Source organism: Eucyclogobius newberryi, unplaced genomic scaffold (genome assembly GCF_026437365.1).
Source record: "Eucyclogobius newberryi isolate DKJ021-1_F unplaced genomic scaffold, fEucNew1.0.hap1 SCAF_13, whole genome shotgun sequence".
Classification (NCBI taxonomy): Eukaryota; Metazoa; Chordata; class Actinopteri; order Gobiiformes; family Gobiidae; genus Eucyclogobius; species Eucyclogobius newberryi.
Genome location: NW_027315757.1, coordinates 2,562,465 through 2,587,753, shown reverse-complemented (window position 1 = coordinate 2,587,753; position 25,289 = coordinate 2,562,465). Strand labels below are relative to the sequence as shown.

General features: G+C 48.2%; 2 protein-coding genes across 4 annotated transcripts in view; both read right to left on the bottom strand.

Moving 5' to 3' along the window:
- LOC140357789 (uncharacterized) overlaps window positions 1-19,824 on the bottom strand; it is a 30,361-nt gene extending 10,537 nt beyond the window's left edge. Inside the window, exons 1-6 of the mRNA XM_072442305.1 lie at window positions 19,798-19,824; window positions 17,081-17,168; window positions 16,864-16,974; window positions 16,492-16,685; window positions 7,860-7,955; window positions 401-560 (exon numbers count right to left, since the gene is read on the bottom strand). Coding sequence (XP_072298406.1) covers window positions 401-560; window positions 7,860-7,955; window positions 16,492-16,685; window positions 16,864-16,974; window positions 17,081-17,168; window positions 19,798-19,824 — 676 coding nt within the window. The remainder of the gene's footprint in view (window positions 1-400; window positions 561-7,859; window positions 7,956-16,491; window positions 16,686-16,863; window positions 16,975-17,080; window positions 17,169-19,797) is intronic.
- A 506-nt stretch (window positions 19,825-20,330) lies between these two features.
- The window catches only part of ap2a1 (adaptor related protein complex 2 subunit alpha 1), a 61,812-nt gene continuing 56,853 nt past the window's right edge, over window positions 20,331-25,289 (bottom strand). For all 3 annotated transcript variants that reach the window (XM_072442338.1, XM_072442339.1, XM_072442340.1), the window contains 2 exons: window positions 24,657-24,791; window positions 20,331-22,640 (listed from right to left, as the gene is read on the bottom strand). In XM_072442338.1, the coding sequence (XP_072298439.1) occupies window positions 22,563-22,640; window positions 24,657-24,791 (213 nt within the window). In that variant the 3' untranslated portion in view covers window positions 20,331-22,562. The remainder of the gene's footprint in view (window positions 22,641-24,656; window positions 24,792-25,289) is intronic.

Sequence of the window (25,289 nt, the reverse complement as noted above, 5' to 3'; positions counted from 1 at the left end):
GGGACCAGGGCAGACGTGGTCAGAGGGGGGACCAGGGCAGACGTGGTCAGAGGGGGGACCAGGGCAGACGTGGTCAGAGGGGGGGACACCATCACCTGAGGGTGTCGTGTCCCCCCGTGTCCACCTGTGGTGTCAGGAGCAGAGGAGATGGAGGACTATGACCGAAGAGGAAGCAGAGACATGGGAAGAGAGAGGAGACATGGGAGGAGAGGAGACATGGGAGGAGAGGAGACATGGGAGGAGAGGAGACATGGGAGGAGAGGAGACATGGGAGGAGAGAGGAGACATGGGAGGAAAGAGGAGATATGGGAGGAGAGAGGAGACATGGGAGGAAAGAGGAGATATGGGAGGAGAGAGGAGACATGGGAGGAGAGAGGAGAGGAAGGACAGTGTGTCATACCGATGAAGGTCAGGGCCCGGGGCATCCAGGGCAACAGGTCATCGCTGAGTGAGTCGTCGATGGGAACTCGCAAGAATCTGGAGTCGGGCAGGAACGAGGGCCGAGGGCTGCAGCGAGACACACTCAGCACGAAGGAGATGTCCAGAGAGGCCAGCCGCTCCTGACCACAGAGAGAGAGAGGTCAGAGGGGTCAGAGGGGTCAGGTGAGACAGGTGCATCGCTCCTGACCACAGAGAGGTCAGAGGGGTCAGAGGGGTCAGGTGAGACAGGTGCATCGCTCCTGACCACAGAGAGGTCAGAGGGGTCAGAGGGGTCAGGGGAGACAGGTGCATCGCTCCTGACCACAGAGAGAGAGGGGTCAGAGGGGTCAGGTCACCCTAACCCTTACCCTAACCCTAACCCTAACCCTTAACCCTTAACCCTTAACCCTTAACCCTAACCCTTAACCCTTAACCCCTAACCCTAACCCTAACCCTTAACCCTTAACCCTTAACCCTTAACCCTAACCCTTACCCTAACCCTAACCCTTACCCTAACCCCAACCCTAACCTTAACCCGGCGCGGTCTAAAACGGCGCTAAAACGCAGTCAAATAGCGGCGCAGTTTCAGGAGCCGCGGCACAAAAATAACATGGCAGTTTCGGCTCTGCAGACAATCTGTGCTGCTCGTTTCACACGAGCTCCGACCTGAAGCAACTAAAGCCTAAAGTGAACCACATAGAGGCTAAAGTGAACCACACAGAGGCTAAAGTGATCCACACAGAGGCTAAACCACACAGAGCTAAAGTTAACCAAACAGAGCTAAAGTGAACCACACAGAGGCTAAAGTGAACCACACAGAGGCTAAAGTGAACCACACAGAGGCTAAAGTGAACCACACAGAGGCTAAAGTGAACCACACAGAGGCTAAAGTGATCCACACAGAGGCTAAACCACACAGAGGCTAAAGTGAACCACACAGAGGCTAAAGTGAACCACACAGAGGCTACAGTGAACCACACAGAGGCTACAGTGAACCACACAGAGGCTAAAGTGAACCACACAGAGGCTAAAGTGAACCACACAGAGGCTAAAGTGATCCACACAGAGGCTAAACCACACAGAGGCTAAAGTGAACCACACAGAGGCTACAGTGAACCACACAGAGGCTAAAGTGAACCACACAGAGCTAAAGTGAACCACACAGAGCTAAAGTGAACCACACAGAGCTAAAGTGAACCACACAGAGGCTAAAGTGAACCACACAGAGCTAAAGTGAACCACACAGAGGCTAAAGTGAACCACACAGAGCTAAAGTGAACCACACAGAGGCTAAAGTGAACCACACAGAGGCTAAAGTGAACCACACATGTAAAATGACGAGCGGTAGTTTAGTTGTAAACATGTTTATTTCCAGACACAGGCAGCACGAGGTCATCCTTATCACACACAGGTTTGATTACAGATCATGCAGGTGGTCACACGCCCATATATAGTGTTTGCCGTCGAGCATCCGGGTCAAGTGTCAACACATAACCTGTACACATGACATTTCCCCCTTTTATGTAAACTCCCCAAACCAAAATTACAATAAACAACTTATTTCAGCTTACTCATATTAGCAGACAACATAGGGTCTTAAACAATAACTGAACAAACATTGTAAATGTTTAGAAAAGTGCATACAATGTCTTTTTTTTCTCTTTTTTTCCTTTTTACATATTCATATTCCCCCCAAAAGCAATATTGTGAAAAATACACACATAGAAGCTATAAATTCAGCCTCTTAACTGGTCTACACACACGTCCAGACCTGGTACACACTCGCGATGGCGATACTTCCGATGGGCGTGTGTCAATTTGAGTCTCTTGAGCGGAGGAGCCAGTGGACGGAGCAGGCTCAACCGCAGCAGGCTCAATGGCTCCACTCTCAGCTGATGCAGGAAGAGGAACTGTGTCAGATGGTGAAGAGTTATTCACACAAAGATGGCGACTGTTACGACGCAACACTGCTCCTTGTGGAGTTTGGACAAGGTAAGACCTTGGAGTAGTGGTCTCCCCTGAAACAACGGCGGGCGTCACCCAAGTCTTTTCCTGATCCAGCTTACCAACTACAGCATCTCCTGGACGCAGTGGAGGAAGTGGTCTGGCCCCATGGCGACGGTTGAAGTAAAAAGCTTGTTTGGCCTTTTCTGTGGCATCTTTCTGCATGACAGTCTTTTTGTTGGGCCACTTTGGTTGAAGATTCTTCTCCAGTGTGGGGAGAGTTGTTCTGATTTTCCTTCCCATGAGGAGCTCAGCTGGACTGACTCCGGTGGTGGCACAAGGTGTTGACCTGTAGCACATGAGAGCAATGAGCGGATCCTCCTGCCTGAGGATTTTCTTTGCGGTTTGCACAGCTCTTTCTGCATGGCCATTTCCCTGAGGGTTGTGAGGACTGGACGTGATATGTTTAAAGTCCATTTCACGCGATAACTCTCTGAATTCCGCGCTGGAAAACTGAGGTCCGTTGTCACTTACCACCTCATCAGGTATCCCAAATCGGGCAAAAGTGCCTTTCAGTCTTTGTATTACCTGAAAGCTTGTGGTAGTGGCAGTTGTAGAATTTCCAAAAAACGTGAATAGTAGTCAGATACTATCAGGTAGTTGGTTTTGTTGTACTCACACAGATCCAGTTCTAGTCTTTTCCAAGGTCGATCTGGCAACGGTGTTGAGATGAGTGGCTCCCTCTGCTGGGTGTGCCTCTGCTCCTGGCAGGTGCCTCTGCTCCTGGCAGGTGCCTCTGCTCCTGGCAGGTGCCTCTGCTCCTGGCAGGTGCCTCTGCTCCTGGCAGGTGCCTCTGCTCCTGGCAGGTGAGTCACCATGTCTTTGAGCTCAGTAGAGAGTCCTGGCCACCAAACAGAGGAGTTTGCCCTGTCTCTGCACTTTGTAAGTCCTTGGTGTCCAGCATGTATTTTCTTTAGGACATCTGCCCTCTCTGATTTGGGAATCACTATTCGACACCCCCGTATCACAAAGCCATTGCTCTCTGACAGTTCATGTTTCACTTTCATGTACGCACGGGCATTTAGTGGTACTTTGTCTTTGAATTCAGGCCATCCATTCCTGATGAGCTTAACGACGGTTTGCAGATCATTGTCCTTTGCTGTAGCCGCTCTTATACTGTCCATGCGGCTGGGAGGGGCTGGAATGCCCTGCACCACAGTGGCTATGTAGCACTCCACCTCACTGTGCGTGTCCATTTGCTCTTTTGTATATGATTGTGAGCTACGTGACAGAGTATCTGCAACAACTAGAGATTTACCTGGCACATGAACAGCCTCTGGTTTGTACCTCATGAGCCGCATTAGAAGGCGCTGACATGTCAGTGGAACATTATCCAAGCTCTGACTGTTGATGAGAGGCACTAACGGTCTGTGATCTGTCTCTAGCCTAAAATGATCGAAGCCACACAAATACTTGTCAAACTTTTCACAAGCCCAAACACTGGCTAAACACTCTTTCTCTATCTGAGCATAGCGAGTTTCAGCTTCAGTGAGACGTCGGGAGCAGAAGGCGACTGGTTTCCACATTTCCCCATGGAGTTGAAGTAGCACCGCCCCCAACCCGTAGCTGCTTGCATCTGCGGACACAGTAGTTTGTTTAGTGATGTCATAAAATGCAAGGACTGGTGCTGTTGTCAGCATGCTTTTAATGTCCTCAAAAGATGACTGCTGTGAGGAACCCCAGGTCCAGGCATTTTTAGTCTTTAATTAATCATACAGTGGCTGACCAATAGTGGCAAGTGCCGGAATGTACTTGCCCAGGTAGTTGACCCTGGCAAGCACTCTCTTCAGCTCTTGGATGTCCCGTGGTGGCGGCAGCTGTCTAATAGCCTCAACCTTTTCAGGGTCTGGTCTCACCCCAGAGTGGTCACTCAGATGACCCAGGAATCGCAGTTGACTCTGCTTTAGGGAGCACTTTTCTTTGTTGAGCTTTAGGCCAGCTGTCTCAACGCGATGTAAAACTTTGTTTAGACGAGCGTCGTGTTCTTCCATAGTGGCTCCATACACCAAGATGTTGTCTATGAAAACCTCCACACCCGGCAAACCTTCCAGAGTCTCAAGCATTTTCTGCTGGAAGATTTCCGGTGCACTTGTTATTCCAAAAGGTAGCCTTTTGAAGCAGTACCTGCCAAATGGTGTTATGAATGTTGTTAGTTTACAGCTGTCCTCATGCAGGGGAATCTGCCAGAATCCACTGGCCGCATCGAGAGATGAGAACACTGCTGCACCACTTAATTTTGAGGTTATCTCATCGGACGTTGGCAAAATGTAGCGCTCTTTTTTCACTGACTTGTTTAGTTGTGTGAGGTTCACGCAGATTCTCGCTTTGCCCGTGTGTTTCTTTAAAACCGGGACCATTGGAGCGCACCATTCAGTTGGCTGAGTGACACGTTCTATTACACCATTTTGTTCCATTCTAACTAGTTCCTCTTTAACCTTTTGTAGCATTGGAAATGGCACACGGCGTGCGGTGTGTACAGCATATGGCACAACATTCTCTCTTAACAGGATCTTAACTGCTTCAGTCTTTAAAGTGCCATGTTCCCCATAAGGCTGTCCCTCCTTCAATGAGACTGCATCTACTCTCCTCACAATGTTCATTTTGACTGACAGGGAGCGGCTGAGTAGATTGTTGACTCTGCGTCCACGGACCACATACATTTTTGTTGCATAATGTTTGCCTTTATAATTTATAGTCACATCAAAACAACCAAGACACATTAATTCTCCACCTGGGCTGTCCAGTGGAAGATCGGATGCTGCAGTGCTATTCCAGGGGCAACTGTGTGGAAAGTGTCTTCATTTATTACATTTACATCCGCCCCTGTGTCGATTTTAAATTCAACCGGGACAGAATCCACCTGTAGAAACACAGTCCACTCATTTTTGTCTTTAGGGGTGCTGACTGAGCCCAGAAAGTAGCAGGTTTGTCCAGTAGTTTCATTCTCTGTGACTTGATTTACTGACCTGCCACTACGACACACTCTGGCCCAATGTCCCATCTTGTGACAACAATGACATGTGGCTTTTGAAGCTGGGCACTTTTCATCTGTTCTATGAGCCGTTTTCCCACATCTGCCACACTTTCTGTCTGAATCACCCCATCTTCTGCCCACTGTTTACGTGAGATGTCTTTGTCCAAGATGCCCACAACGATCCGGTCACGGATATGCTCCTCTCTGGCGGCTCCGGACTCGCAATGCTCCGAGAGCTCGTACAAAGCTCTCCGCTCTAGTGCGGCTCTGGTGCGGCTCTGGTGCGGCTCAGGTGCAGCTCAGGTGCGGCTCTGGTGCAGCTCTGGTGCGGCTCAGGTGCAGCTCAGGTGCGGCTCTGGTGCAGCTCAGGTGCAGCTCAGGTGCGGCTCTGGTGCAGCTCTGGTGCGGCTCAGGTGCAGCTCAGGTGCGGCTCTGGTGCAGCTCAGGTGCAGCTCAGGTGCGGCTCTGGTGCAGCTCTGGTGCGGCTCAGGTGCAGCTCTGGTGCGGCTCTGGTGCGGCTCTGGTGCAGCTCAGGTGCAGCTCAGGTGCGGCTCAGGTGCGGCTCAGGTGCAGCTCTGGTGCGGCTCAGGTGCAGCTCAGGTGCGGCTCTGGTGCAGCTCAGGTGCAGCTCAGGTGCGGCTCTGGTGCGGCTCTGGTGCAGCCTCAGTCAGAGATGAGCGGGTTTGAGTTTGCGTCCCTCTCTCTCACATCACCATGTGTGAGATCAATCGTGACTCGTGATGTCTGTTTTACTTCTTAAAGTGGAATAAGAGGAACGTAAAGGTTTATGCGTGTAAGGTCCATCAGCCAATCACATCGCAGCATTGTTTCATGCAGGAGTCCAGTGTGTGATGTTCTGATCAGAACAAACATTTATATTGTAATTCTCTTTTAATAGAGCAATAAAACATTTCAATTCATTTAAAAAGCATCATTAGACTATTTGTTATAAATTATAATAAATTGATAGTGAAAAATAACCAGACATTAGGATTAGGTCTGTTATAGAATAATACTATATATTTTCATACAAAAGTGGTAAAGTTGCAGAAACACAGTCTCTTCACTAGAGCGAGGTTTGGATCTTCACTTCTCGTTCTGTTCATTCTCTGGGAATAACATGTTTGTTTTATCAGTGTTAATTGTTAATCAAGCAATGCTTATGCCATTTGTTTAATTTAATATAACTTGTTTTGTCACTTTAGCAAGAAGGAAAAGTTGGGAGCAGTAAAAGATAAATTAGTAAGGATAACTTTTACATTTTCAGTTAAAATGAATCAATTTGACCATAATTATTTTTCATAGCCAATATTGTATTGAGTAATTAAGTACACTAATGTATTAATAACTGGCTTTAGTCATTTTCTCCTGGCACAGTTTCATCACATCATCATTTTATAGCATTACAACCTCAACATTTTACTCTTACTTTAGCCGGCTGGACCACATTAAAATGCAGCAGAAGACCCAAAAAAGGTCTGAAAATCTCCCCCAGACCCCCCTCTTTATTCATTTAAACTGCTAATGTGGCTGTCGACCCTTAACGCCCACAAATACACCCAAAAACATATCTGGGACGTGTGTTATTTGTACAGGGAGTAGAGGTGATGTCAGCGGAATACCAAGTTGCATTGTGGGATTTAAGTTATCAATATTTGAGCTTGTGAGGTGTTGAGAATAAACTAACTGGCAAACGGATGCCCTGGAGTTTGGGTGAACTTTGTTTGCGTTGAAGAAAGTTCCCATATGTGAATTGTTTACTGACAATTGCAATAAAACTGATTCTGATGACGTGGTGAGGGGCCCCCAAAAATGTTTTCGCTTAGGGCCCCCTGAAGGCTTGGGCCGGCCCTGGGTGCGGCTCTGGTGCGGCTCTGGTGCGGCTCTGGTGCGGCTGTAGTGCGGCTCTGGTGCGGCTCTGGTGCGGCTCTGGTGCGGCTCTGGTGCGGCTCTGGTGCGGCTCTAGTGCGGCTCTGGTGCGGCTCTGGTGCGGCTGTAGTGCGGCTCTGGTGCGGCTGTAGTGCGGCTCTGGTGCGGCTGTAGTGCGGCTCTAGTGCGGCTCTGGTGCGGCTCTGGTGCGGCTGTAGTGCGGCTCAGGTGCGGCTGTAGTGCGGCTCTGGTGCGGCTGTAGTGCGGCTCAGGTGCGGCTGTAGTGCGGCTCTGGTGCGGCTGTAGTGCGGCTCTGGTGCGGCTGTAGTGCGGCTCTGGTGCGGCTGTAGTGCGGCTCTGGTGCGGCTGTAGTGCGGCTCTAGTGCGGCTCTGGTGCGGCTCTGGTGCGGCTGTAGTGCGGCTCTAGTGCGGCTCTGGTGCGGCTCTGGTGCGGCTGTAGTGCGGCTCAGGTGCGGCTGTAGTGCGGCTCAGGTGCGGCTCTAGTGCGGCTCTGGTGCGGCTCAAAGTGCGCAGTGTTGTAGTTTGGCTCATCCTGGTCCTGCAAATGCAAGTGAAGAGTTGGAGCACTGACCTGCGTCACGTCGCTCTCCGCGCCCAGGAACAGCCGCGGCAGCACCACGGACAGCGGCGGCGGCGGCTCAGACTCTGCGGCTCTGAACTGCACCATCTGTGACAAACACGCGTCAAGTCACGAGGAACAAGAGACTTCTTTATTCTAACGCACAGCGCAAAGACGGAACACTCACTGTGTTTGTGGTGAAGCTGCGGCTCCTGCGGCTCCTGCGGCTCCTGCGGCTCCTGCGGCTCCTGCGGCTCCTGCGGCTCCTGCGGCTCCTGCGGCTCCTGAGGCTCCTGAGGCTCCTGAGGCTCCTGGGCTCCTGAGGCTCCTGAGGCTCCTGAGGCTCCTGGGCTCCTGCTCCGCTCTGTCACACTGAGCCTGAAACGATGAGCTCATCCTCTTTCTAACGATCGAAATTGTCGAGGTGATGTCATTTTCAGCCAATCGTGTGCCACTAGGTGCACATGCGCAGTGCAGATTTGCAGACCTGTCAGTCTTCTGAGCGGTCGAAACGTTGATGTATTAAATCAACAAAGCCACAGTAAAGGTTATTATTGTAGGACTGGATTGTGGTTCAGTTTTTTTTTTTAATTATTTAAGTTATTTTTTTTTATTTTTCAAATAGACATATTTTTCAAAAATAAATATAATATATATACTACTTTCCCTCACATCCAACCACACCTCTCTAGTCCATTTTATATATATATATATATATATATATATATATATATATATTACAAGTACCTGAGTGCTTTATATGGGGATGACGACCGCTTTTGCGCTAAGTAGCTCACGAATACGTTCCCCATCTCTTGCATGTTCCGTGCATATAAGCATGTAATGCAAAAATTGAACATTATTACTGTATAGAGGGCCAAAAACACAAAGTGGGCGGAGCCCACTCACAATTAACGAAAGTACCCGTCAGTGACCAGGGACCCACACCACGCTTTCCGAAAATGTATAGTTTATGATATTTGAAAAATGGGAAACATTGTTTTCGCATCGGAATATTCTTCTTTCTTCTTCTTCTTCTTCTCGGGACCAACCCCCCTATTTTTCACCCAGTGAACATTGACGAAAAGTCACAAAAATTTGCACACCTCTAAAAATCGTGCCTCTCTACATTCTGGCTATTTCTTTTTTCTAAAATAAAAAAAATTGGCGCGTCAGCGCCCCCAAATGTACCAAAAATGCATTGAGAGATGGGAAATGACCCAAAAAAAATCGGATCGTAGAATCATGAAATTTGGCGCAGAGGTAGATGGTGACAAGAGAAGTAAAAAATATTATTACGGCAACGCCGTCCGCCCAACCAAATGTCGGCCATATTGCTTCAAAAATGGCTAAGCATGACTTTGGAGTTTTTCCAAACGTCGTACTTTTACGAACTCCTCCCAGGGCGTTGGCCCTAAAAAGCTGAAATTTGGTGAAAATGGTACTGAGGAGTGGGACATCAAAAGTTATTCAAATTACATTGATACCTGTCACGGTCTCTGTGCGGCGAGGCCGCAAACTGTAGCTAGAATTTCAGAAATCTCCCAAATTTAACATTTCTGCCGTTTGCGCAGATAAAGTCTGAATTGCGTCAAATTAGAATCAGTTGTTAAACTCTTTGCCCTAAACCTACTTGAAATGAAATAAATTAATTTGGCGCCACAGCGCCCCCTACAGATTTTATATGGAGGTTAATTTTTTTGTTTTGCGAAATTATATGAAATTTGACACACAACTCAATTTTGGCCCCATCAAAAAAGTCAATGAGACCCATGTCATAATTGTTATGGCGTTGCCGTAGCGATGACCAAAACCTTCCATGTTATTCCAATGGGGAAATCACCAGAACATGTTTACACTTTAGACTTTCACAAACCCCTCCCAGGGCATTAGCCCTATTAACCTGAAATTTGGTGAGACTCATCTTCAGGACCATCAAAAGTTATCCACATTTTTATTCTAAGAGTCACGGTGTCTGTGCGGCAAAGCCGCACATTTTGCCAAGAATTCAAAATAAAATTGCTTTTTGATGGTAAAACAAAGGGGAGAAGGTGTGACAGCGTCACAGATTCAGCAGTAGGCGTAATAAAAGGACAATTGGGGCGCGTTAGCGCCCCCTCCTCTTGCGGCGTGGCGGCGGCGTGGCGAGGGCCGATCATTGCCGCTTGCGGCTATATTTTTGTTTTATTTTTGGACTTGACGAAAATTCTCTTTTTGGACTTAATGCATGACTAGATGAAAGTACAGGACGAAAAAGAGGGTGACTCAGGAAAAAGATAAAAACAGAGCAAAAGGTTAATGAAGAGACAGAAGTGTTCTTAAAGGCGGTATGGACGATTTTTCGGCGATTTGAGAACGCAGGCGGAAGTGCGCATGCCACTCCCCCGTGCTCATGCCACTCCCCCGTGCACATGCCACTCCCCCGTGTGGACTGATACAACACACACGTGCGTTTGTTCACATCGCATCTCTCGTCTCCCGTAGATTTCTGTCCAGTTCTGCGTCAGCTCGAACAGTCTTTCTCCGTCTTCATTTTGCCCCGTACACTGAGGGAACTATATTATGATGGATCCATGCGCTTAGGCACGCGGAAACGTGGGGACGAGCCTGACGCGGCTGCAGGTGAGCGACAGGTGCGTTTTATGATTGATACGTGGCAGGACAAATGATTTATCCACGCCAGGAAATCCAGGAAATCCAGGAAATATGATAACAAAATTTGCTGAAAAATCGTCCATACCACCTTTAAATTTAGGATAAAATGCAGGCACAGGCCTGGAGTGAGACCAATATGGATAAATGGATGACTACTGATGTTTTTGGTGGGACACGGCAGAACGGAAAGTAAACTAGAAAAGGCAAACTATAAAATCTACCGAGTGTACGTACTAAATTTAAGAGGGTGGAAACATGGGAAGAAATTAGAGGCGATAGGAAAATTAGGAACCACATTGTCGACATTGACGAAAGAAAATACAGCCAGCCCTGTGACGTTATGAAGCTAGATCAAGCGACATATGACATTGTGTGACAAAACCACACCAGGACCAGGTATGACTTACGACAAAGCTGTGCATTAACTAGGACTGCAGGTTATATCAGTAAGTAAAGTGATAGTAAAACTTATATCAGTAACTTATTTGTATTATCGTGAGGAAACCTCGTATTGCGATGTGGACTTAAGTGAGGGAATAAGTTAAATAGTGACGTGTTAATGCCCTCCCAGTAAAGACATGAATGTGTCATTAACTAAAGGCAAACGACACCAAGTGGGGGGACATGGGAGGATATGGGTCATAAAAGATAGTCAGAGATAACAAATGGGCCTATTGACTGGGAAAACATAGGAGAAGGAAAGAATCTGGGGAGAGGCCAGGATGGAGCAGATGTCATTATCTTTACGCATCACAGGGACACCAACAGAGAGGACAGAGAGGAAGACAGAGAGGAATACAGAGGGGAAGACAGAGGGGAAGACATAGAGGAAAATGCATGAGAGAAAGAAAAGACAAGAAAGTAGGGAACAAAGGGAAAAAGGGTTGATAAAAAGAGACGTGCTTTATGGACAAGGGGAAGGTTTAGGATCATTTAGAATTTTAATACGCATATAGACTTGCTAGAACAAACAAATACACAATGTTTGTAAAGCACCACATGAGCAGGTGTGAGAGATTGAGTTTGAAACTCACCTGAAGCACGTATAGAAGATTTGCACATATTACATTAGATGGGTGACATTATTCAGGCCACACCCACAGAGGAGATGTGAAATTCGATGTTAATTAAGATAAGATAAGATAAGATAATCCTTTATTGTCCCACATGGGGAAATTTCATTGGTGCAACGCAGGTAGATACAGAGGTAGATACAGAAGAAACAGATCACTTATAGGAAGTCTGAAAAACACTTTCAGTAGAAGATCTCCTATAAATAAATAAAAACTCCCATAGACAAATAAATAAATAAATACATAAATACCATTGCATGTGATCCCGACAGTAATTGCACATGAATATGTGTCACGACAGCACATAGATTGCACATGAATTTCACAGTAATTGCACATGAATCACAACAGTAATTGCACATATGACAGAATTGCACATGGTTAGGTCAGTATTGTGAGTGTTCAGGACTAACAGTTTTTGTTATAAAGTCTGACAGCAGCAGAAGGAAAGACCTACGAAACCTTTCCCTCACACATCGAGGGTGGATCAGTCTCTCACTGAAGCTGCTCTCCAGAGCAGAGAGAGTGTCCTGCAGGGGGTGACACTCATGGTCCAGCATAGATGTGAATCTAGCCAGGACCCTCCTGTCCCCCACCTCCTGCACCGAGTCCAGAGCACAGCCCAGGACGAAGCTGGACTTCTTGATGACTCTGTCCAGCTTCTTCCTCTCCCTCTCTGTGATGCTGCTGCTCCAGCAGGCCACACCATACAGGAGCTGATGCCACCACAGAGTCATAGAAGGTCTTCAGGAGTGGCCCTGTCACTCCAAAAGACCTGAGTCTCCTCAGGAGGTAGAGCCGACTCTGGCTCTTCCTGTACAGTGCGTCTGTGTTATGAGTCCAGTCCAGTTTGTGGTTCAGATGAACACCAGGTACTTGTATGAGTCACTCTCTCAATGTCCCTTCCCTGGATGTTCACTGGTGAGGGGGCAGTGGGGTGGCGTCTGCGGAAATCCACCACCATCTCCTTGGTCTTCCCCGCGTTGATGAGGAGGTGGTTCCGCTGACACCAGTCCACAAAGTCCTGCTCCAGTCCTCTGTACTCCGCATCATCGTCGTCCGTGATGAGTCCGATGATGGCAGAGTCATCAGAGAACTTCTGCAGGACACAGCTGTCCGTGTCATGTCTGAGGTCTGCAGTGTAAAGGGTGAAGAGAAAGGGTGCGAGGACAGTGCCCTGGGGCGCCCCCACACTGCAGGTCCGAGTGTCAGACACACAGTTCCGGGCTCTCACAAACTGGGGTCGGTCTGTGAGGTAGTCCAGGATCCACTCTGCCAGGTCATACTCCACACCAGCCGTCTCCAGCTTGTCCCTCAGGAGCTGATGGTGTTGAAGGCGCTAGAAAGATCGAAGAACAGAATCCTCACAGAGCTGCCAGGCTTCTCCAGGTGAGAGAGAGAGCGGTGCAGCAGGGAGATGACGGCGTCCTCCACTCCGATGCCAGGCCGATATGCAAACTGCAGCGGGTCCATGGCTGAGCTCACGGTGGAGCGGAGGTGGTCCAGGACCAGCTCCAATGTCTTCATCAGGTGGGACGTGAGAGCCACTGGCCTGAAGCTGTTGAGGTCTTTGGGGCGCGGTGTCTTAGGCACAGGTACCAGACAGGAGGTCTTCCAGACCTGTGGTACCACCCTCAGCTTCAGGCTCATGTTGAAGACATGCTCCACAACTCCACACAGTTCATCTGCGCAGGACTTAAGGAGCCTGGGGCTGATGCCATCAGGTCCTGCTGCCTTCCTCACTTTAATCCTCTTCAGCTCACTCCTCACCTGTGCTGCTGTGAGAGTCAGTGGTTGGCAGGGGGACCGTGTGCTGGGGGGATGGGTGAGTCCAGGCGAAGTGGGGAGCTGATGGTCCGGGGCAGATAAGCGAAGAGGAACAGATGCAGGACATTGTCCAGCTGTGGAAGAGGGAGCATGCAGCTGTGTAAGGGGAGGGGCGGGTGACCGATCAAACCTGAAGAAGTGAGCATTTAAATCATTCACCCACTGTAGATCCCCCTCTGTCTGGGCAGGGGGGATTTTGAAGCCCGAGATGGTTTTCAGGCTCCTCCACACTCCCTGAATGTTCTTTTGCTGCAGCTGCTCCTCCATCCTCCTCTTGTAGCCGGCCTCAGCCTGCCTGATCTTCCTCCTCAGCTCCTTCTGCACAGTCCTCAGCTCCTCCTTGTTCCCTGACCTGAAGGCTCTCTTCTTCTCCTTCAGCAGAGCCTTCAGTTCACGGTTAATCCACGGCTTGTTGTTTGGAAAACACTGCACCGTCCGGGAGGGAACAATGTTCTCAAAACAGAAGTTGATGTAGTCCGTGATGCACTCTGTGATGGTGTTGATGTCCTCCCCATGTGGGTCATAAAGCTCAGTCCAGACAGTGGTGCTGAAGCAGTCCCTCAGAGCCTCCTCGCTCTCAGCAGACCACATCCTCACCTCACGGGACACCACAGGCTGCCTGCGCACGATGGGTTCATACACAGGCCTCAGATGTACAAGGTTGTGGTCCGAGCTGCCCAGGGGAGGGAGGGGGGAAGAGGAATAAGCCTCCTTGTTGTTGGCAAAAAACAAGTCCAATGTTCTATTCTCTCTGGTGGGGCAGGTAACATACTGGGTGTATGTTGGTAGAACAGAAGAGGGAGAAGCGTGGTTAAAGTCACCAGAGACGAGGAAGAGAGCCTGTGGGTGCTGTGTTTGCAGCCTACAAGTGTAGGAGAGCAGTGCTTCACAAGCATATTCAGCATTGGCAGACGGGGCCACATAGACTGCGATCAAAATCACATGTGAGAACTCCCGGGGCAGATAATATGGCCTCATGCCAATAGTCAATAGTTCAATATCCCTGCTACATAGCTGCTCCTTCACTGCTTGTTCCCTTTTGGGGTCGCGGGTGACTGGAGCCTATCCCAGTGACTTCGGGCCTTAGGCGGGGTACATCCTGGACAGTGGCCAACTTGTCGCAGGGTTAACACAGAGACATAGACATTACACTCTCAAATTCATTCACTAGGGCCAATTTAGAGTCACCAATTTTTGCCTCACACATGCATGTGTTTGGACGGTGGGAGGAGCCGGAGAACCCGGAGAGAACCCACGGTAACACGGGGAGAACATGCAGACTCCACCCAGAGAGATCATGTGATGTTGGTCTGGTCCGGGAATCGAACCCATGATCTCCTTCTTGGGAGGCAAGAGCACCCCGTTATGAAATGTGTAATGTATAATGTATAATTGACATGACAGAGGCTGAAGAAACACAATGGCATATTATACAGCCACTATTGTTTCCACTACCTAAGAGAGGTTTTTTATCTGCTACAACATAACTACATGCAATGTTAATGAGATTATGAATTGAGATGGGAAATGTACCAGTTCATATGTGTCATAGGTGTGACCGAAGCGAGCAGCGGAAGGAGGTCTCTTAAGAAACCAAGCGAGGACGTATGGTGATGTGGGGACACAGTGCTGAGAGGGCAAAGGGACTAGGACGTTGTGCCTATGTATCTCTTTTGTGGCCAGAACCATAACCATCACCAAGAATCATACCGCAAGGTCAAGGTCGAGAGGTTAGTGGACAGTCTGGTCCCAGTAGCACCTGATACAACGTATTTGATTCTATTGGGGTGTCCAGAGAGGTCCCTGACAAGTCAAACTGACTGACCAGAGAGCAGCGGGTTTACGGGCTTTCCGCTTGTACTTTTATGTTTCCCATCACACCGCACAAATTATAGACAGAATAAATTGTCTGTTTGTCAAATTACAGAGATTGACCAATCTGACTCAAAATTTAGGACAGTAATGCAGTAGACGTAGAAGGGCTGAGAGAAAAGGAGTGTGTTCAATGCTGAGAACTGTGCATAAACATTTGAGTGTAAAAGTGTCATTTTAACAACAATATGAAAGACATGTTGCAAACTGAAAAGAGTAATATGTTTGGCATATGAGACAGTAGACTAATGCTTTGATAAACAGGAGGGAAATGTGATAAAATGTGAATATATGATTATATTTCTGTGATGTATTTTATCTGCATAACAGTGATATATTATCTGCATCCTTAGTCTAAGAGAAAAACAGCACGTGACAAACTGCATTTGTGAAGGTATCGTAAAGATGGAGCAGAGAATATTTACCCTAGGGATGTGAAGCTGACCAATGAGAAATGTGACCCGCCTATTTCATAATATCTAATAAAACCAACCTGCATGAGAAAAAACGTTGTGAGACCAGGAGGGTCACCGAACTGCTTACAACAGCCTGAGTGACCCGGCCCGGCGGTTTCTCCCATGCAGCTACACAAAAGTCTGATATTTCTGTGTCGTTTCATATTCTAAGTTGAATTGTGTTCTCTGTGTGTTAAGGAATAGCATTGGTGTACGTCTCATTCCATGACAATAAGTGTATAGTTTTGCAGCATAAAATATAGTAGCATATAACCCTAAACCAGGTCTCGGGGAACAAAGGTACCGGAGAAAATAGGGCTAACCCTGTCGCAGCAGCTAGCAGCCTGCTTGGGTCTCCAGGCTCTCACTAGTCCGAAGGTGGAGGGGAGACAACCTTACAATGACTGGGCATGAAATTAAAAATGAAATACAGTGTGACATGGTGGCGCTGAGGGCGGAAATTAGATCAACGCTTGGTACAGCCCAAATTGAAGAAATTGTCTCTGAAGGAGATCAAAGAGGCAGGAGCGGATGGAGCACGCATAGATGAAGCTCTGGCACTGCAGGCCAAGGTAATAACTCTGCACACAGAGAACAATAATATGAAAAATAAGTCCAGAGCGCATGGACCTAACCTCAGGCTTGTGGGGGTATCGGAGGGAGAGGAAGGAGCAAATACTGAACGTTTTTTGGAAAAGATTATCCCTGAGCTCCTTGAAGGCTCGGGAGTTGAAGTCTTTTCCATCACAATAGAAAGAGCACATTGCCTGTGAAAAACCAAGAGAGGTGGTTGTGGTGGGCTGGGAAGCCGGTGTGTCCAAGTGTAGCAGTGTGCCCATCATGCCAGCAGATGGCGCACATCTCTGCTAAATAAACTCCCTCGTATCTCTTGCGTTCCTTGTCTGCCACTTCCGCCTTCCTGTTTGTTGCGGCTGTCGTCAGGTTGCGGGGGCTGTCTCGTGAGGGCCAGGTGAAGGTATTTTACAAGGTCCTGCAAATCTACGTATTATTAGTACCTTAAATTAGCATTTATGGTGCCGTTGCAATGCAGAGCTTCACACGCCGCAGAGCTTCACACGCCATGTCACCACCCTCCGTTGCACCTCATTTCCAGTGTGGTCCGACTGACAGTACCAGAGTCCTCCGTGTAGCCGGATGCAAGGTTGTCATGTCCCCAGCTAGAGTCCTTGTTGTAGCTGGTACCGGGCAGGTCGGGCAGGAACGTAATGGCTCGTTGTGGGGGGCCTAATGGGATGCGTCATGGGTATGTCTCCTTCTTGAGGTCAAACCAACTTAACGTCAGCCAAATTTTGAACTTCTCTTTAGGCTGTGGAGATCCAACGGCACTGACCCCTTTTACCACTGTTTCCTTTCTTTTCTTTTATATTTGGAACTATTTGCAAGTGAACCTTGTACTTGTGAATGGAGATGACAAAAGACTGTGGACCAACCAGTTAAACCTGCAAACCTAAAAGAAATGTAACTTATTCATTCAGCACTGACCTTACCCGAGTGTCCTTTATTTTAATTATTTTTCTGGATTAATCTCCAGTGGCGTTGTTGTTTTTTAATTTAATCTAATCTGGCTCTAATGTCATCAAAACAATACTAAATCCCTCGTCTTGCCACATAAGGAATGGTGCTAGGAGTGGCCGGGGTTCTTCTGGAGGCTCTTCATTAGGAATGGACTTCCCTCCACTTTTGGATCATTTGCATGATCAGGTTCTGGGTTCTTGCATATTTTGAACATTAACTCTTTTTTGTTTTCTAGGTTATTTTTTTCATATGATTCCTGTTCTAGGCTTCATTTTTTTGTGTTCGACCAGAGAGTCTAAAAGCCTTCGGTAATTATGAATGGCAAAATCAATACGATCAATCAAATGGCTTCAACATTTCAACATTTCCTTTTAATATTAACGGCATACTAAACCCAATCAAACGATCACAAATTTTAACAAAAATTAGCAGACGTCATAGACCTGATTGTGAACCCTAATTTGTGTTGAAGATTGGACTTTACCAGATTGTAAAGGAGAATCATTTGAAAAGCTTTGATGAGTTGAAAGAATCCTTTCGCTTGAGGAACAGGACTTTTATAGGTATTTACAAATAAGGAGTTATTATGTTCTCCGCCTCCATTGTTGATGCAGCTGCTCGGAGCGGTGGTCGCAAGGTCTGCGGTGCCTGTTGCGGCGGCAACCCCCGAACCCGGTGGTGGACATCGGAAGTAAGGGATGTCGTCAGGCTGAAGAAGGAGGCCTATCAGGCCACTCTTGCTTGTAGGACTCTTGAGGCCGATGACAGGTATCGGCGGGCCAGGCGGGCCGCAGCTTGTTCTGTTCCAGAGTGTCCTTTAGGAGGTGCTCTGGGAGTACGGGGTCCGGGGCCCTTTGCTCAGGGCTGTCCGGTCCCTGTATGACCGGAGCAGGAACTGTGTTCACTGCAGTAAGTCAGACCTGTTCCCAGTGCATGTTGGACTCCTCAGGGCTGCCCTTTGTCACTGGTTCTGTTCATAGTTTTTATGGACAGAATTTCTAGGCGGTGTCAGGGGTCGGAGGGTGTGGTCAGGGGTCGGAGGGTGTGGTCAGGGGTCGGAGGGTGTGGTCAGGGGTCGGAGGGTGTCCGGTTTGGGGACCACAGGATCTCATCTCTGCTGTTTGCAGACGATGTTGTCCTGATGGCTCCATCAAACCTGGACCTGCAGCTGCACTGGGACGGTTTGCAGCCGAGTGTGAAGCAGCTGGGATGAGAATCAGCACCTTATGCAGTAACCAAATTGTTTGTTTGCGTGCAGTTACACCTGTGAAGAGCTCTTATCCATCGGGACCAAAACTCTTATGGATCTAGTTCGTTTTTTTAGCATCTGCTGCAGAAATAGCTGTTATTTTGGCCAAAATTGTGAGACCTCTCAGACGCTCACGCGGCAGTGGAAGCCTGGTTCATTTAGGGAATTCCAGCAGATTTATTAAGTCTGGATTGAAGGTGGCACAAAGACTGCCACCTTCAAGTAAGATAGTAAGATAGTTCCAGCACACCAGCCTCCCACTGCCCAGACCAGGTCTCATCGATGCCCTGAATGGCTTTAGGTTTGATACAATTTTGAGGTATATAACAATCAATCACAGAGGTTAATCTTTTGGTCATTGGGCCTAGATATTTTCACCTGATGAGCTGGTGACAGGGCTAGAGACACATGTGGCACGCTAGAGTCAGACATCTTGAACCATTCCAATTGTTCTGTGGTTAGTTTACAAACAGCATTTCATGACCTGAAATGAGGGGATGTGGAGGGTCAAACCAGGGTTGCCATGAAGTGGGTGTGTCTTGTCCTTGCATTAGGTCTTGTCCAGAGCTGCGTGAGGAGGTGCAGCAAATTGACTGTCCATCTGGAAATGCAACAGTTAGTCCTTTGTCGGAACACAAAATAGTAGCTCCAGCCTTCATCAGTGGATCTCGTCCGAGATTGACGGGAGTGTGAGGAGACGACACAAAAGAGTGTGAATGTCTCTGTCCCGCAATGTCGGTCTGCAGAGGTTTAGTCAACGGCAGAGATTGAGTCCCAGAGAAACCAATCAACGAGAGCGAGTGTCCCGAGAGTTGGTTGCGGTGAAGAAGGAATTTGATGAAAGAGTGTGTAGCTCCTGTGTCCACCAGCATTGGTACTGTTTGTCCCTCCACCTACACTCGGAGCAGAGGTTCTGCCTGACGAAGCTCCGGCCTCTCTGGGCCTCCCTAGTAGGTTTCATCTTAGTCTGTGTAATACTGACCACTGTTGCCCTTCCATAGGGGCGGGGCAGAGTTGTCCTGTGGTACACAATGTGCTGTTGGGTGCCCAGAGGGAGGATCTCCTCGACATCTGGGAGGAGCAGGTTGAGGACAGTTGCGTTCTCAGTGATCAGCAGCTCCACAGCGGAAAACTGCCTTCACCCCGTCTCCGAAATCCTTGACCACGACTTACACCTCCTCGTGCTCCACCAAAGCCTCTTCTGGATCTGAACGCTCCAAAACCTCCCCTCCCCCATCCTGGAGGAGGAGCATTCCATTGTTTCCGTTATCCTTTTCATTTACCTTGTCTTCCAATTCTTTCACTTGCATTTTAACAGTTATTCTTGCAGTTTCTGAGTTTCAGATTTGTTTCTTTCCTCTTAAGCACGATACTGAGTCAACGCGTGTGTCTCCGCATGTCTCCTGAAACCAACCTCGTCACCACTCATGAGGTCTGGGTCTTTGTTCAGTTGTTCTGAACAAAGACCACGAGCGCCGCCATACTGTCTTTTTGGGCCGCCATATTGGAGCCAATTCGGAGTCATATTGACCACATCAGAGATTCTGTTTTCAAACCCAGCTCTACCTGTATTTTTAAACATTTTTCCTAATTTCTTCACAAACTTCAACTTAACGGAAGTAAACTATGATGAATATTTACCACAGATGCCCTCCCACCAAAAGTCACAACTAGAAAAAAGGACAACCTTAATATGGACTTTCATTGAGCCATTTCCTGGACCTACTTTGCATTTCTACTCGCTTCATATTTTGTAGCATCTTCACTCTGACACAAGTCTACTTTTTGCAGCTTGAGAAAAGAACAGACACACGTGTGACTATATGGCAGAGTTTTACTTCACATTTTTTCATTACAGAGTAAATTTTTATTCTATCACATGTATTGGACAGGTCTGAACACCAATACGGGAGGCTGCGGTCGCTATGATACTGCATCGACACAAACTCACAGACGCACTCACACGACACAGGGAGACTACATGTTTACACTACTGCTTTTACATGTCTATGATCACGCTGCAGCCCCACAATATAATATCACACGTTGGTCAGAAAGGGTTGATTTCATATCTTAAATCACATTCATACGCACATACAAAAACTCACGCTGAAATGAACAACCTGTGGAAAAATAGCAGAATACAAGCACCGCAAAACATGATCAAATACACCATTTAAATTAGTCCTCCAGAATAGTTCTCTTGATTTGAGCCAAACTGGTCGGTTTAGTCCATTTCATTTCATCATGTGTCAGATTTCAAGGACGAAACGATTCGAAATGAATTCACGTTCGGTAAATAAAAATAATAAAATATCAATTTCACATTGATTTAAGTTTATCTAGACATTTTATGGAATACGGCTTTAGCAAGCTTAATTTTTAAAGAGGAATAAAAATCTACTCCCAAAACAAAACCAAAAACAAGTGATTAAGTCAAACATTTCTTCCTTTGCATTTTCCCCCTTTTGGCAACAAGTCAGCCAAGTCCAAATAAAACACAATGAACACAAGTCAACCCAACTCAAATCAAGACGTGTATTCATCATCATTTTAAGAGGTGTAGTTGTTCATTCTCTGCAGTGTGGGCGTGTCAGACAGTGCTTGTGGGCGTGTCAGACAGTGCTTGTGGGCGTGTCAGACGCCCCAGAACCATAAAGATGGAGCTCCTTCATTTTTGAAACCCTGCCGTGGCCGGAATGTGACAAACGCTCTTTACTGGCACAAATGTACAGTAGTGTACATGTACATGTACAGTAGTGTACAGTACTGGAACATGTACATGTACATGTACCAGTACTGTACTGTAACATGTACACTACTGGAATGGGAATCAAGACTTGCTTTGGAGGTCGTTACAGGGCAGAGCGTGGATGTGGTGGATGTGAGACGGGGCGTGGATGTGAGACGGGGCGTGGATGTGAGACGGGGCGTGGATGTGGTGGATGTGAGACGGGGCGTGGATGTGAGACGGGGCGTGGATGTGAGACGGGGCGTGGATGTGGTGGATGTGAGACGGGGCGTGGATGTGAGACGGGGCGTGGATGTGGTGGATGTGAGACGGGGCGTGGATGTGAGACGGGGCGTGGATGTGGTGGATGTGAGACGGGGCGTGGATGTGAGACGGGGCGTGGATGTGGTGGATGTGAGACGGGGCGTGGATGTGGTGGATGTGAGACGGGGCGTGGATGTGAGACGGGGCGTGGATGTGGTGGATGTGAGACGGGGCGTGGATGTGGTGGATGTGAGACGGGGCGTGGATGTGAGACGGGGCGTGGATGTGAGACGGGGCGTGGATGTGAGACGGGGCGTGGATGTGAGACGGGGCGTGGATGTGGTGGATGTGAGACGGGGCGTGGATTCACTTCAGGAGGAATGTGTGGCTGTGCAAAGCGCACAGGGATCAGAGGAGCACTGCACAGAATGAGTCTTAAAGAGGTACAATTGTAAATATTTTCATTTGTTTAGTCGTAGTAGTAGTTTTGACTTGTCTAGATGTGTTTTTATTCATTACATTTAACTGGCTGGTTTTCAGTACATTTATTCAAGACAATGTGATCTGCCAATAACACAATTGCACTTGAAAAAATCTAACTAAAATCACCCTTTACATAGTCATTTTGCCTAGAAATAATAAAATAATGTTCAATCAGAAATATCAGGAAAAATGGTGCAATGTTTTATCCCACATAAAAGAATCTAAACAAGTCAAAATGTTTCAATAAGACCAATATTTTGAAATCGAGCTTCAACAAAGGTTTTGCAGTGAAGATTGGAGTGGGGCGGGGTCCACAGTGGGGCGGGGTCCACACACGCACACTCCGGACACACACCAGTAAACACCAACAAAAACAAAATGTCCAATATTGATAGAGAAAGAAGTGAAATCCAAAGGTGGGACAGCAATGACAGTTCCATGGCCGCTGCAGCGAGCAGGAGCCGCCTTTCCCTTATGTCATGTACATCATTCTTTACTTATAGACTCTGAGGGGAGCAGGGGTGCTGGCTGGGGGCCGCGTGGGGGCCGCGTGGGGGCCGCGTGGGGCCCTTAGAACTGCTGAGCCAGGAGATCACACAGACGCTTGGACACCGTCTCTTTGCTGCAGCGCAGGGTCAGACGGTACATCTGAAACACAAACCACCATGAGCTGCTCTGGAATGAGTCACATGATCATCACTCGTTTCATCTTCAAATGAATTTATTTCACTTTTACATTCAAATAGTGATATATTATATCACTATGTACAATATCATGAGCAATGTATCCATGACGTGTCGTAATATTGTGATATAATCATATGGTGAGCAGTGTATCACAGCCAATCAGGAGGAGGGAGGAGGAGTGAGAGGGGGGAAGAGAGAGAGGAGTGAGAGGAGGAGAGTGAGAGGAGGAGAGAGAGGGGGAGAGAGGGGGAGAGAGAGAGGAGTGAGAGGAGGAGAGTGAGAGGAGGAGAGAGAGGGGGAGAGAGGGGGAGAGAGAGAGGAGTGAGAGGAGGAGAGTGAGAGGAGGAGAGAGAGGGGGAGAGAGGGGGAGAGAGAGAGGAGTGAGAGGAGGAGAGTGAGAGGAGGAGAGAGAGGGAGGGAGAGGAGGAGAGTGAGAGGAGGAGAGAGAGGGAGGGAGAGGAGGAGAGTGAGAGGAGGAGAGAGAGGGAGGGAGAGGAGGAGAGAGAGAGGGAGAGAGAGGGAGAGAGAGGGGGAGAGAGAGAGGGAGAGAGGGGGAGGGAGAGAGGAGTGAGAGGAGGAGAGTGAGAGGAGGAGAGAGAGGGGGGAGAGAGAGGGAGAGAGAGGGGGAGAGAGAGAGGGAGAGAGGGGGAGGGAGAGAGGAGTGAGAGGAGGAGAGTGAGAGGAGGAGAGAGAGGGGGGAGAGAGAGGGAGAGAGAGGGGGAGAGAGAGAGGGAGAGAGGGGGAGGGAGAGAGGAGTGAGAGGAGGAGAGTGAGAGGAGGAGAGAGAGGGGGGAGAGAGAGGGAGGAGGAGAGTGAGAGGAGGAGAGAGAGGGGGAGAGAGAGGGAGGGAGAGGGGGAGAGAGAGAGGAGTGAGAGGAGGAGAGTGAGAGGAGGAGAGAGAGGGAGGGAGAGGAGGAGAGTGAGAGGAGGAGAGAGAGGGGGAGAGAGAGGGGGAGAGAGAGAGGAGTGAGAGGAGGAGAGTGAGAGGAGGAGAGGGAGGGAGAGGAGGAGAGTGAGAGGAGTGAGAGGAGGAGAGTGAGAGGAGGAGAGAGAGAGGGAGAGAGGGGGAGGGAGAGGGAGGGAGAGGGGGAGAGAGAGGGAGGGAGAGGGGGAGAGAGAGAGGAGGAGAGAGAGGGGGAGGGAGAGGGAGGGAGAGGGGGAGAGAGAGAGGAGTGAGAGGGGGAGAGAGGAGGAGAGGGAGAGGAGGAGAGAGAGAGGGAGAGAGGGGGAGGGAGAGGGAGGGAGAGGGGGAGAGAGAGGGAGGGAGAGGGGGAGAGAGAGGGAGGGAGAGGAGGAGAGAGAGAGGAGGAGAGAGAGGGGGAGGGAGAGGGAGGGAGAGGGGGAGAGAGAGAGGAGTGAGAGGAGGAGAGTGAGAGGAGGAGAGGGAGGGAGAGGGGGAGAGAGAGAGGAGAGAGAGAGGGAGAGAGGGGGAGGGAGAGAGGAGGAGAGAGAGGGAGGGAGAGGGAGGGAGAGGAGGAGAGAGAGAGGAGGAGAGTGAGAGAGAGAGGGGGAGCTAGCATGGAGCTGTGGGTGGACTTCCAGCATCAACAGTTTTAAGAAGTGTAAGTTTGATGATCCAGAGTTGAGCCAATCAGAGCCTCTGAAGGACACATGTGACACTGTCTCATCGTAATGAGCCTTTAATGAGCTCGTTTTCAACACTGATGGAAACATGATGAGACTTTCATAGTCTGAAGACACTACACTGGTCAGTCTGGACGACCACCTCTGAGGGCTCTTCACGAGGGGCCCCTCCTGGACCAGTGAGGGGCCCCTCCTGGTCCTGTAACAGCAGCTCATACTGTTGAAGGGCCTTTAGCTCTTTAGAGATACATTCATTTTGATTCAAGTCCATTCTTCAGTCATGTTCTCATACAAGACATTCTTATTTTTTAGTGAATTTTGCCCTTTTCTTGAATTGAATGACTGGCCCTGTCCAACAGCCTCACTCAGAGGTCAGAGGTCAGAGGAGCTTACCTGTGCCTGACCGTTGGGCTCCAGTCTGAGCAGGCAGCCCACCTGCTGACCTTTGGTCTGGATGACTCCGGCACAAACGTAGTTCTCTGGGTTTGGATCCACGTTGTCCAGCAGAGCTGACCCCAGCCCCAGCAACTGCACAACACATGACATCATATACACATATATATACATATACATATATATATATATATACATATATATATATATACATATACACATATATATACATATACATATATATATATATATATATACATATACACATATATATACATATATATATACATATATATACACACACACATATATATATATATATATACATATATATATATATATATATACATATACACATATATATACATATATATATATATATATATACATATACACATATATATACATATATATATATATATATATATACATATACACATATATATACATATATATATATATATATATATATATGTCTACTCCTCCTCCTTGCGGAGGAGGAGTAGACCTAGGACACGCTGGAGAGACTATGTCTCTCGGCTGGCCTGGGAACGCCTCGGGATCCCCCCGGAGGAGTTAGAGGAAGTGTCTGGGGAGAAGGAAGTCTGGGAGTCCCTGCTCAGACTGCTGCCC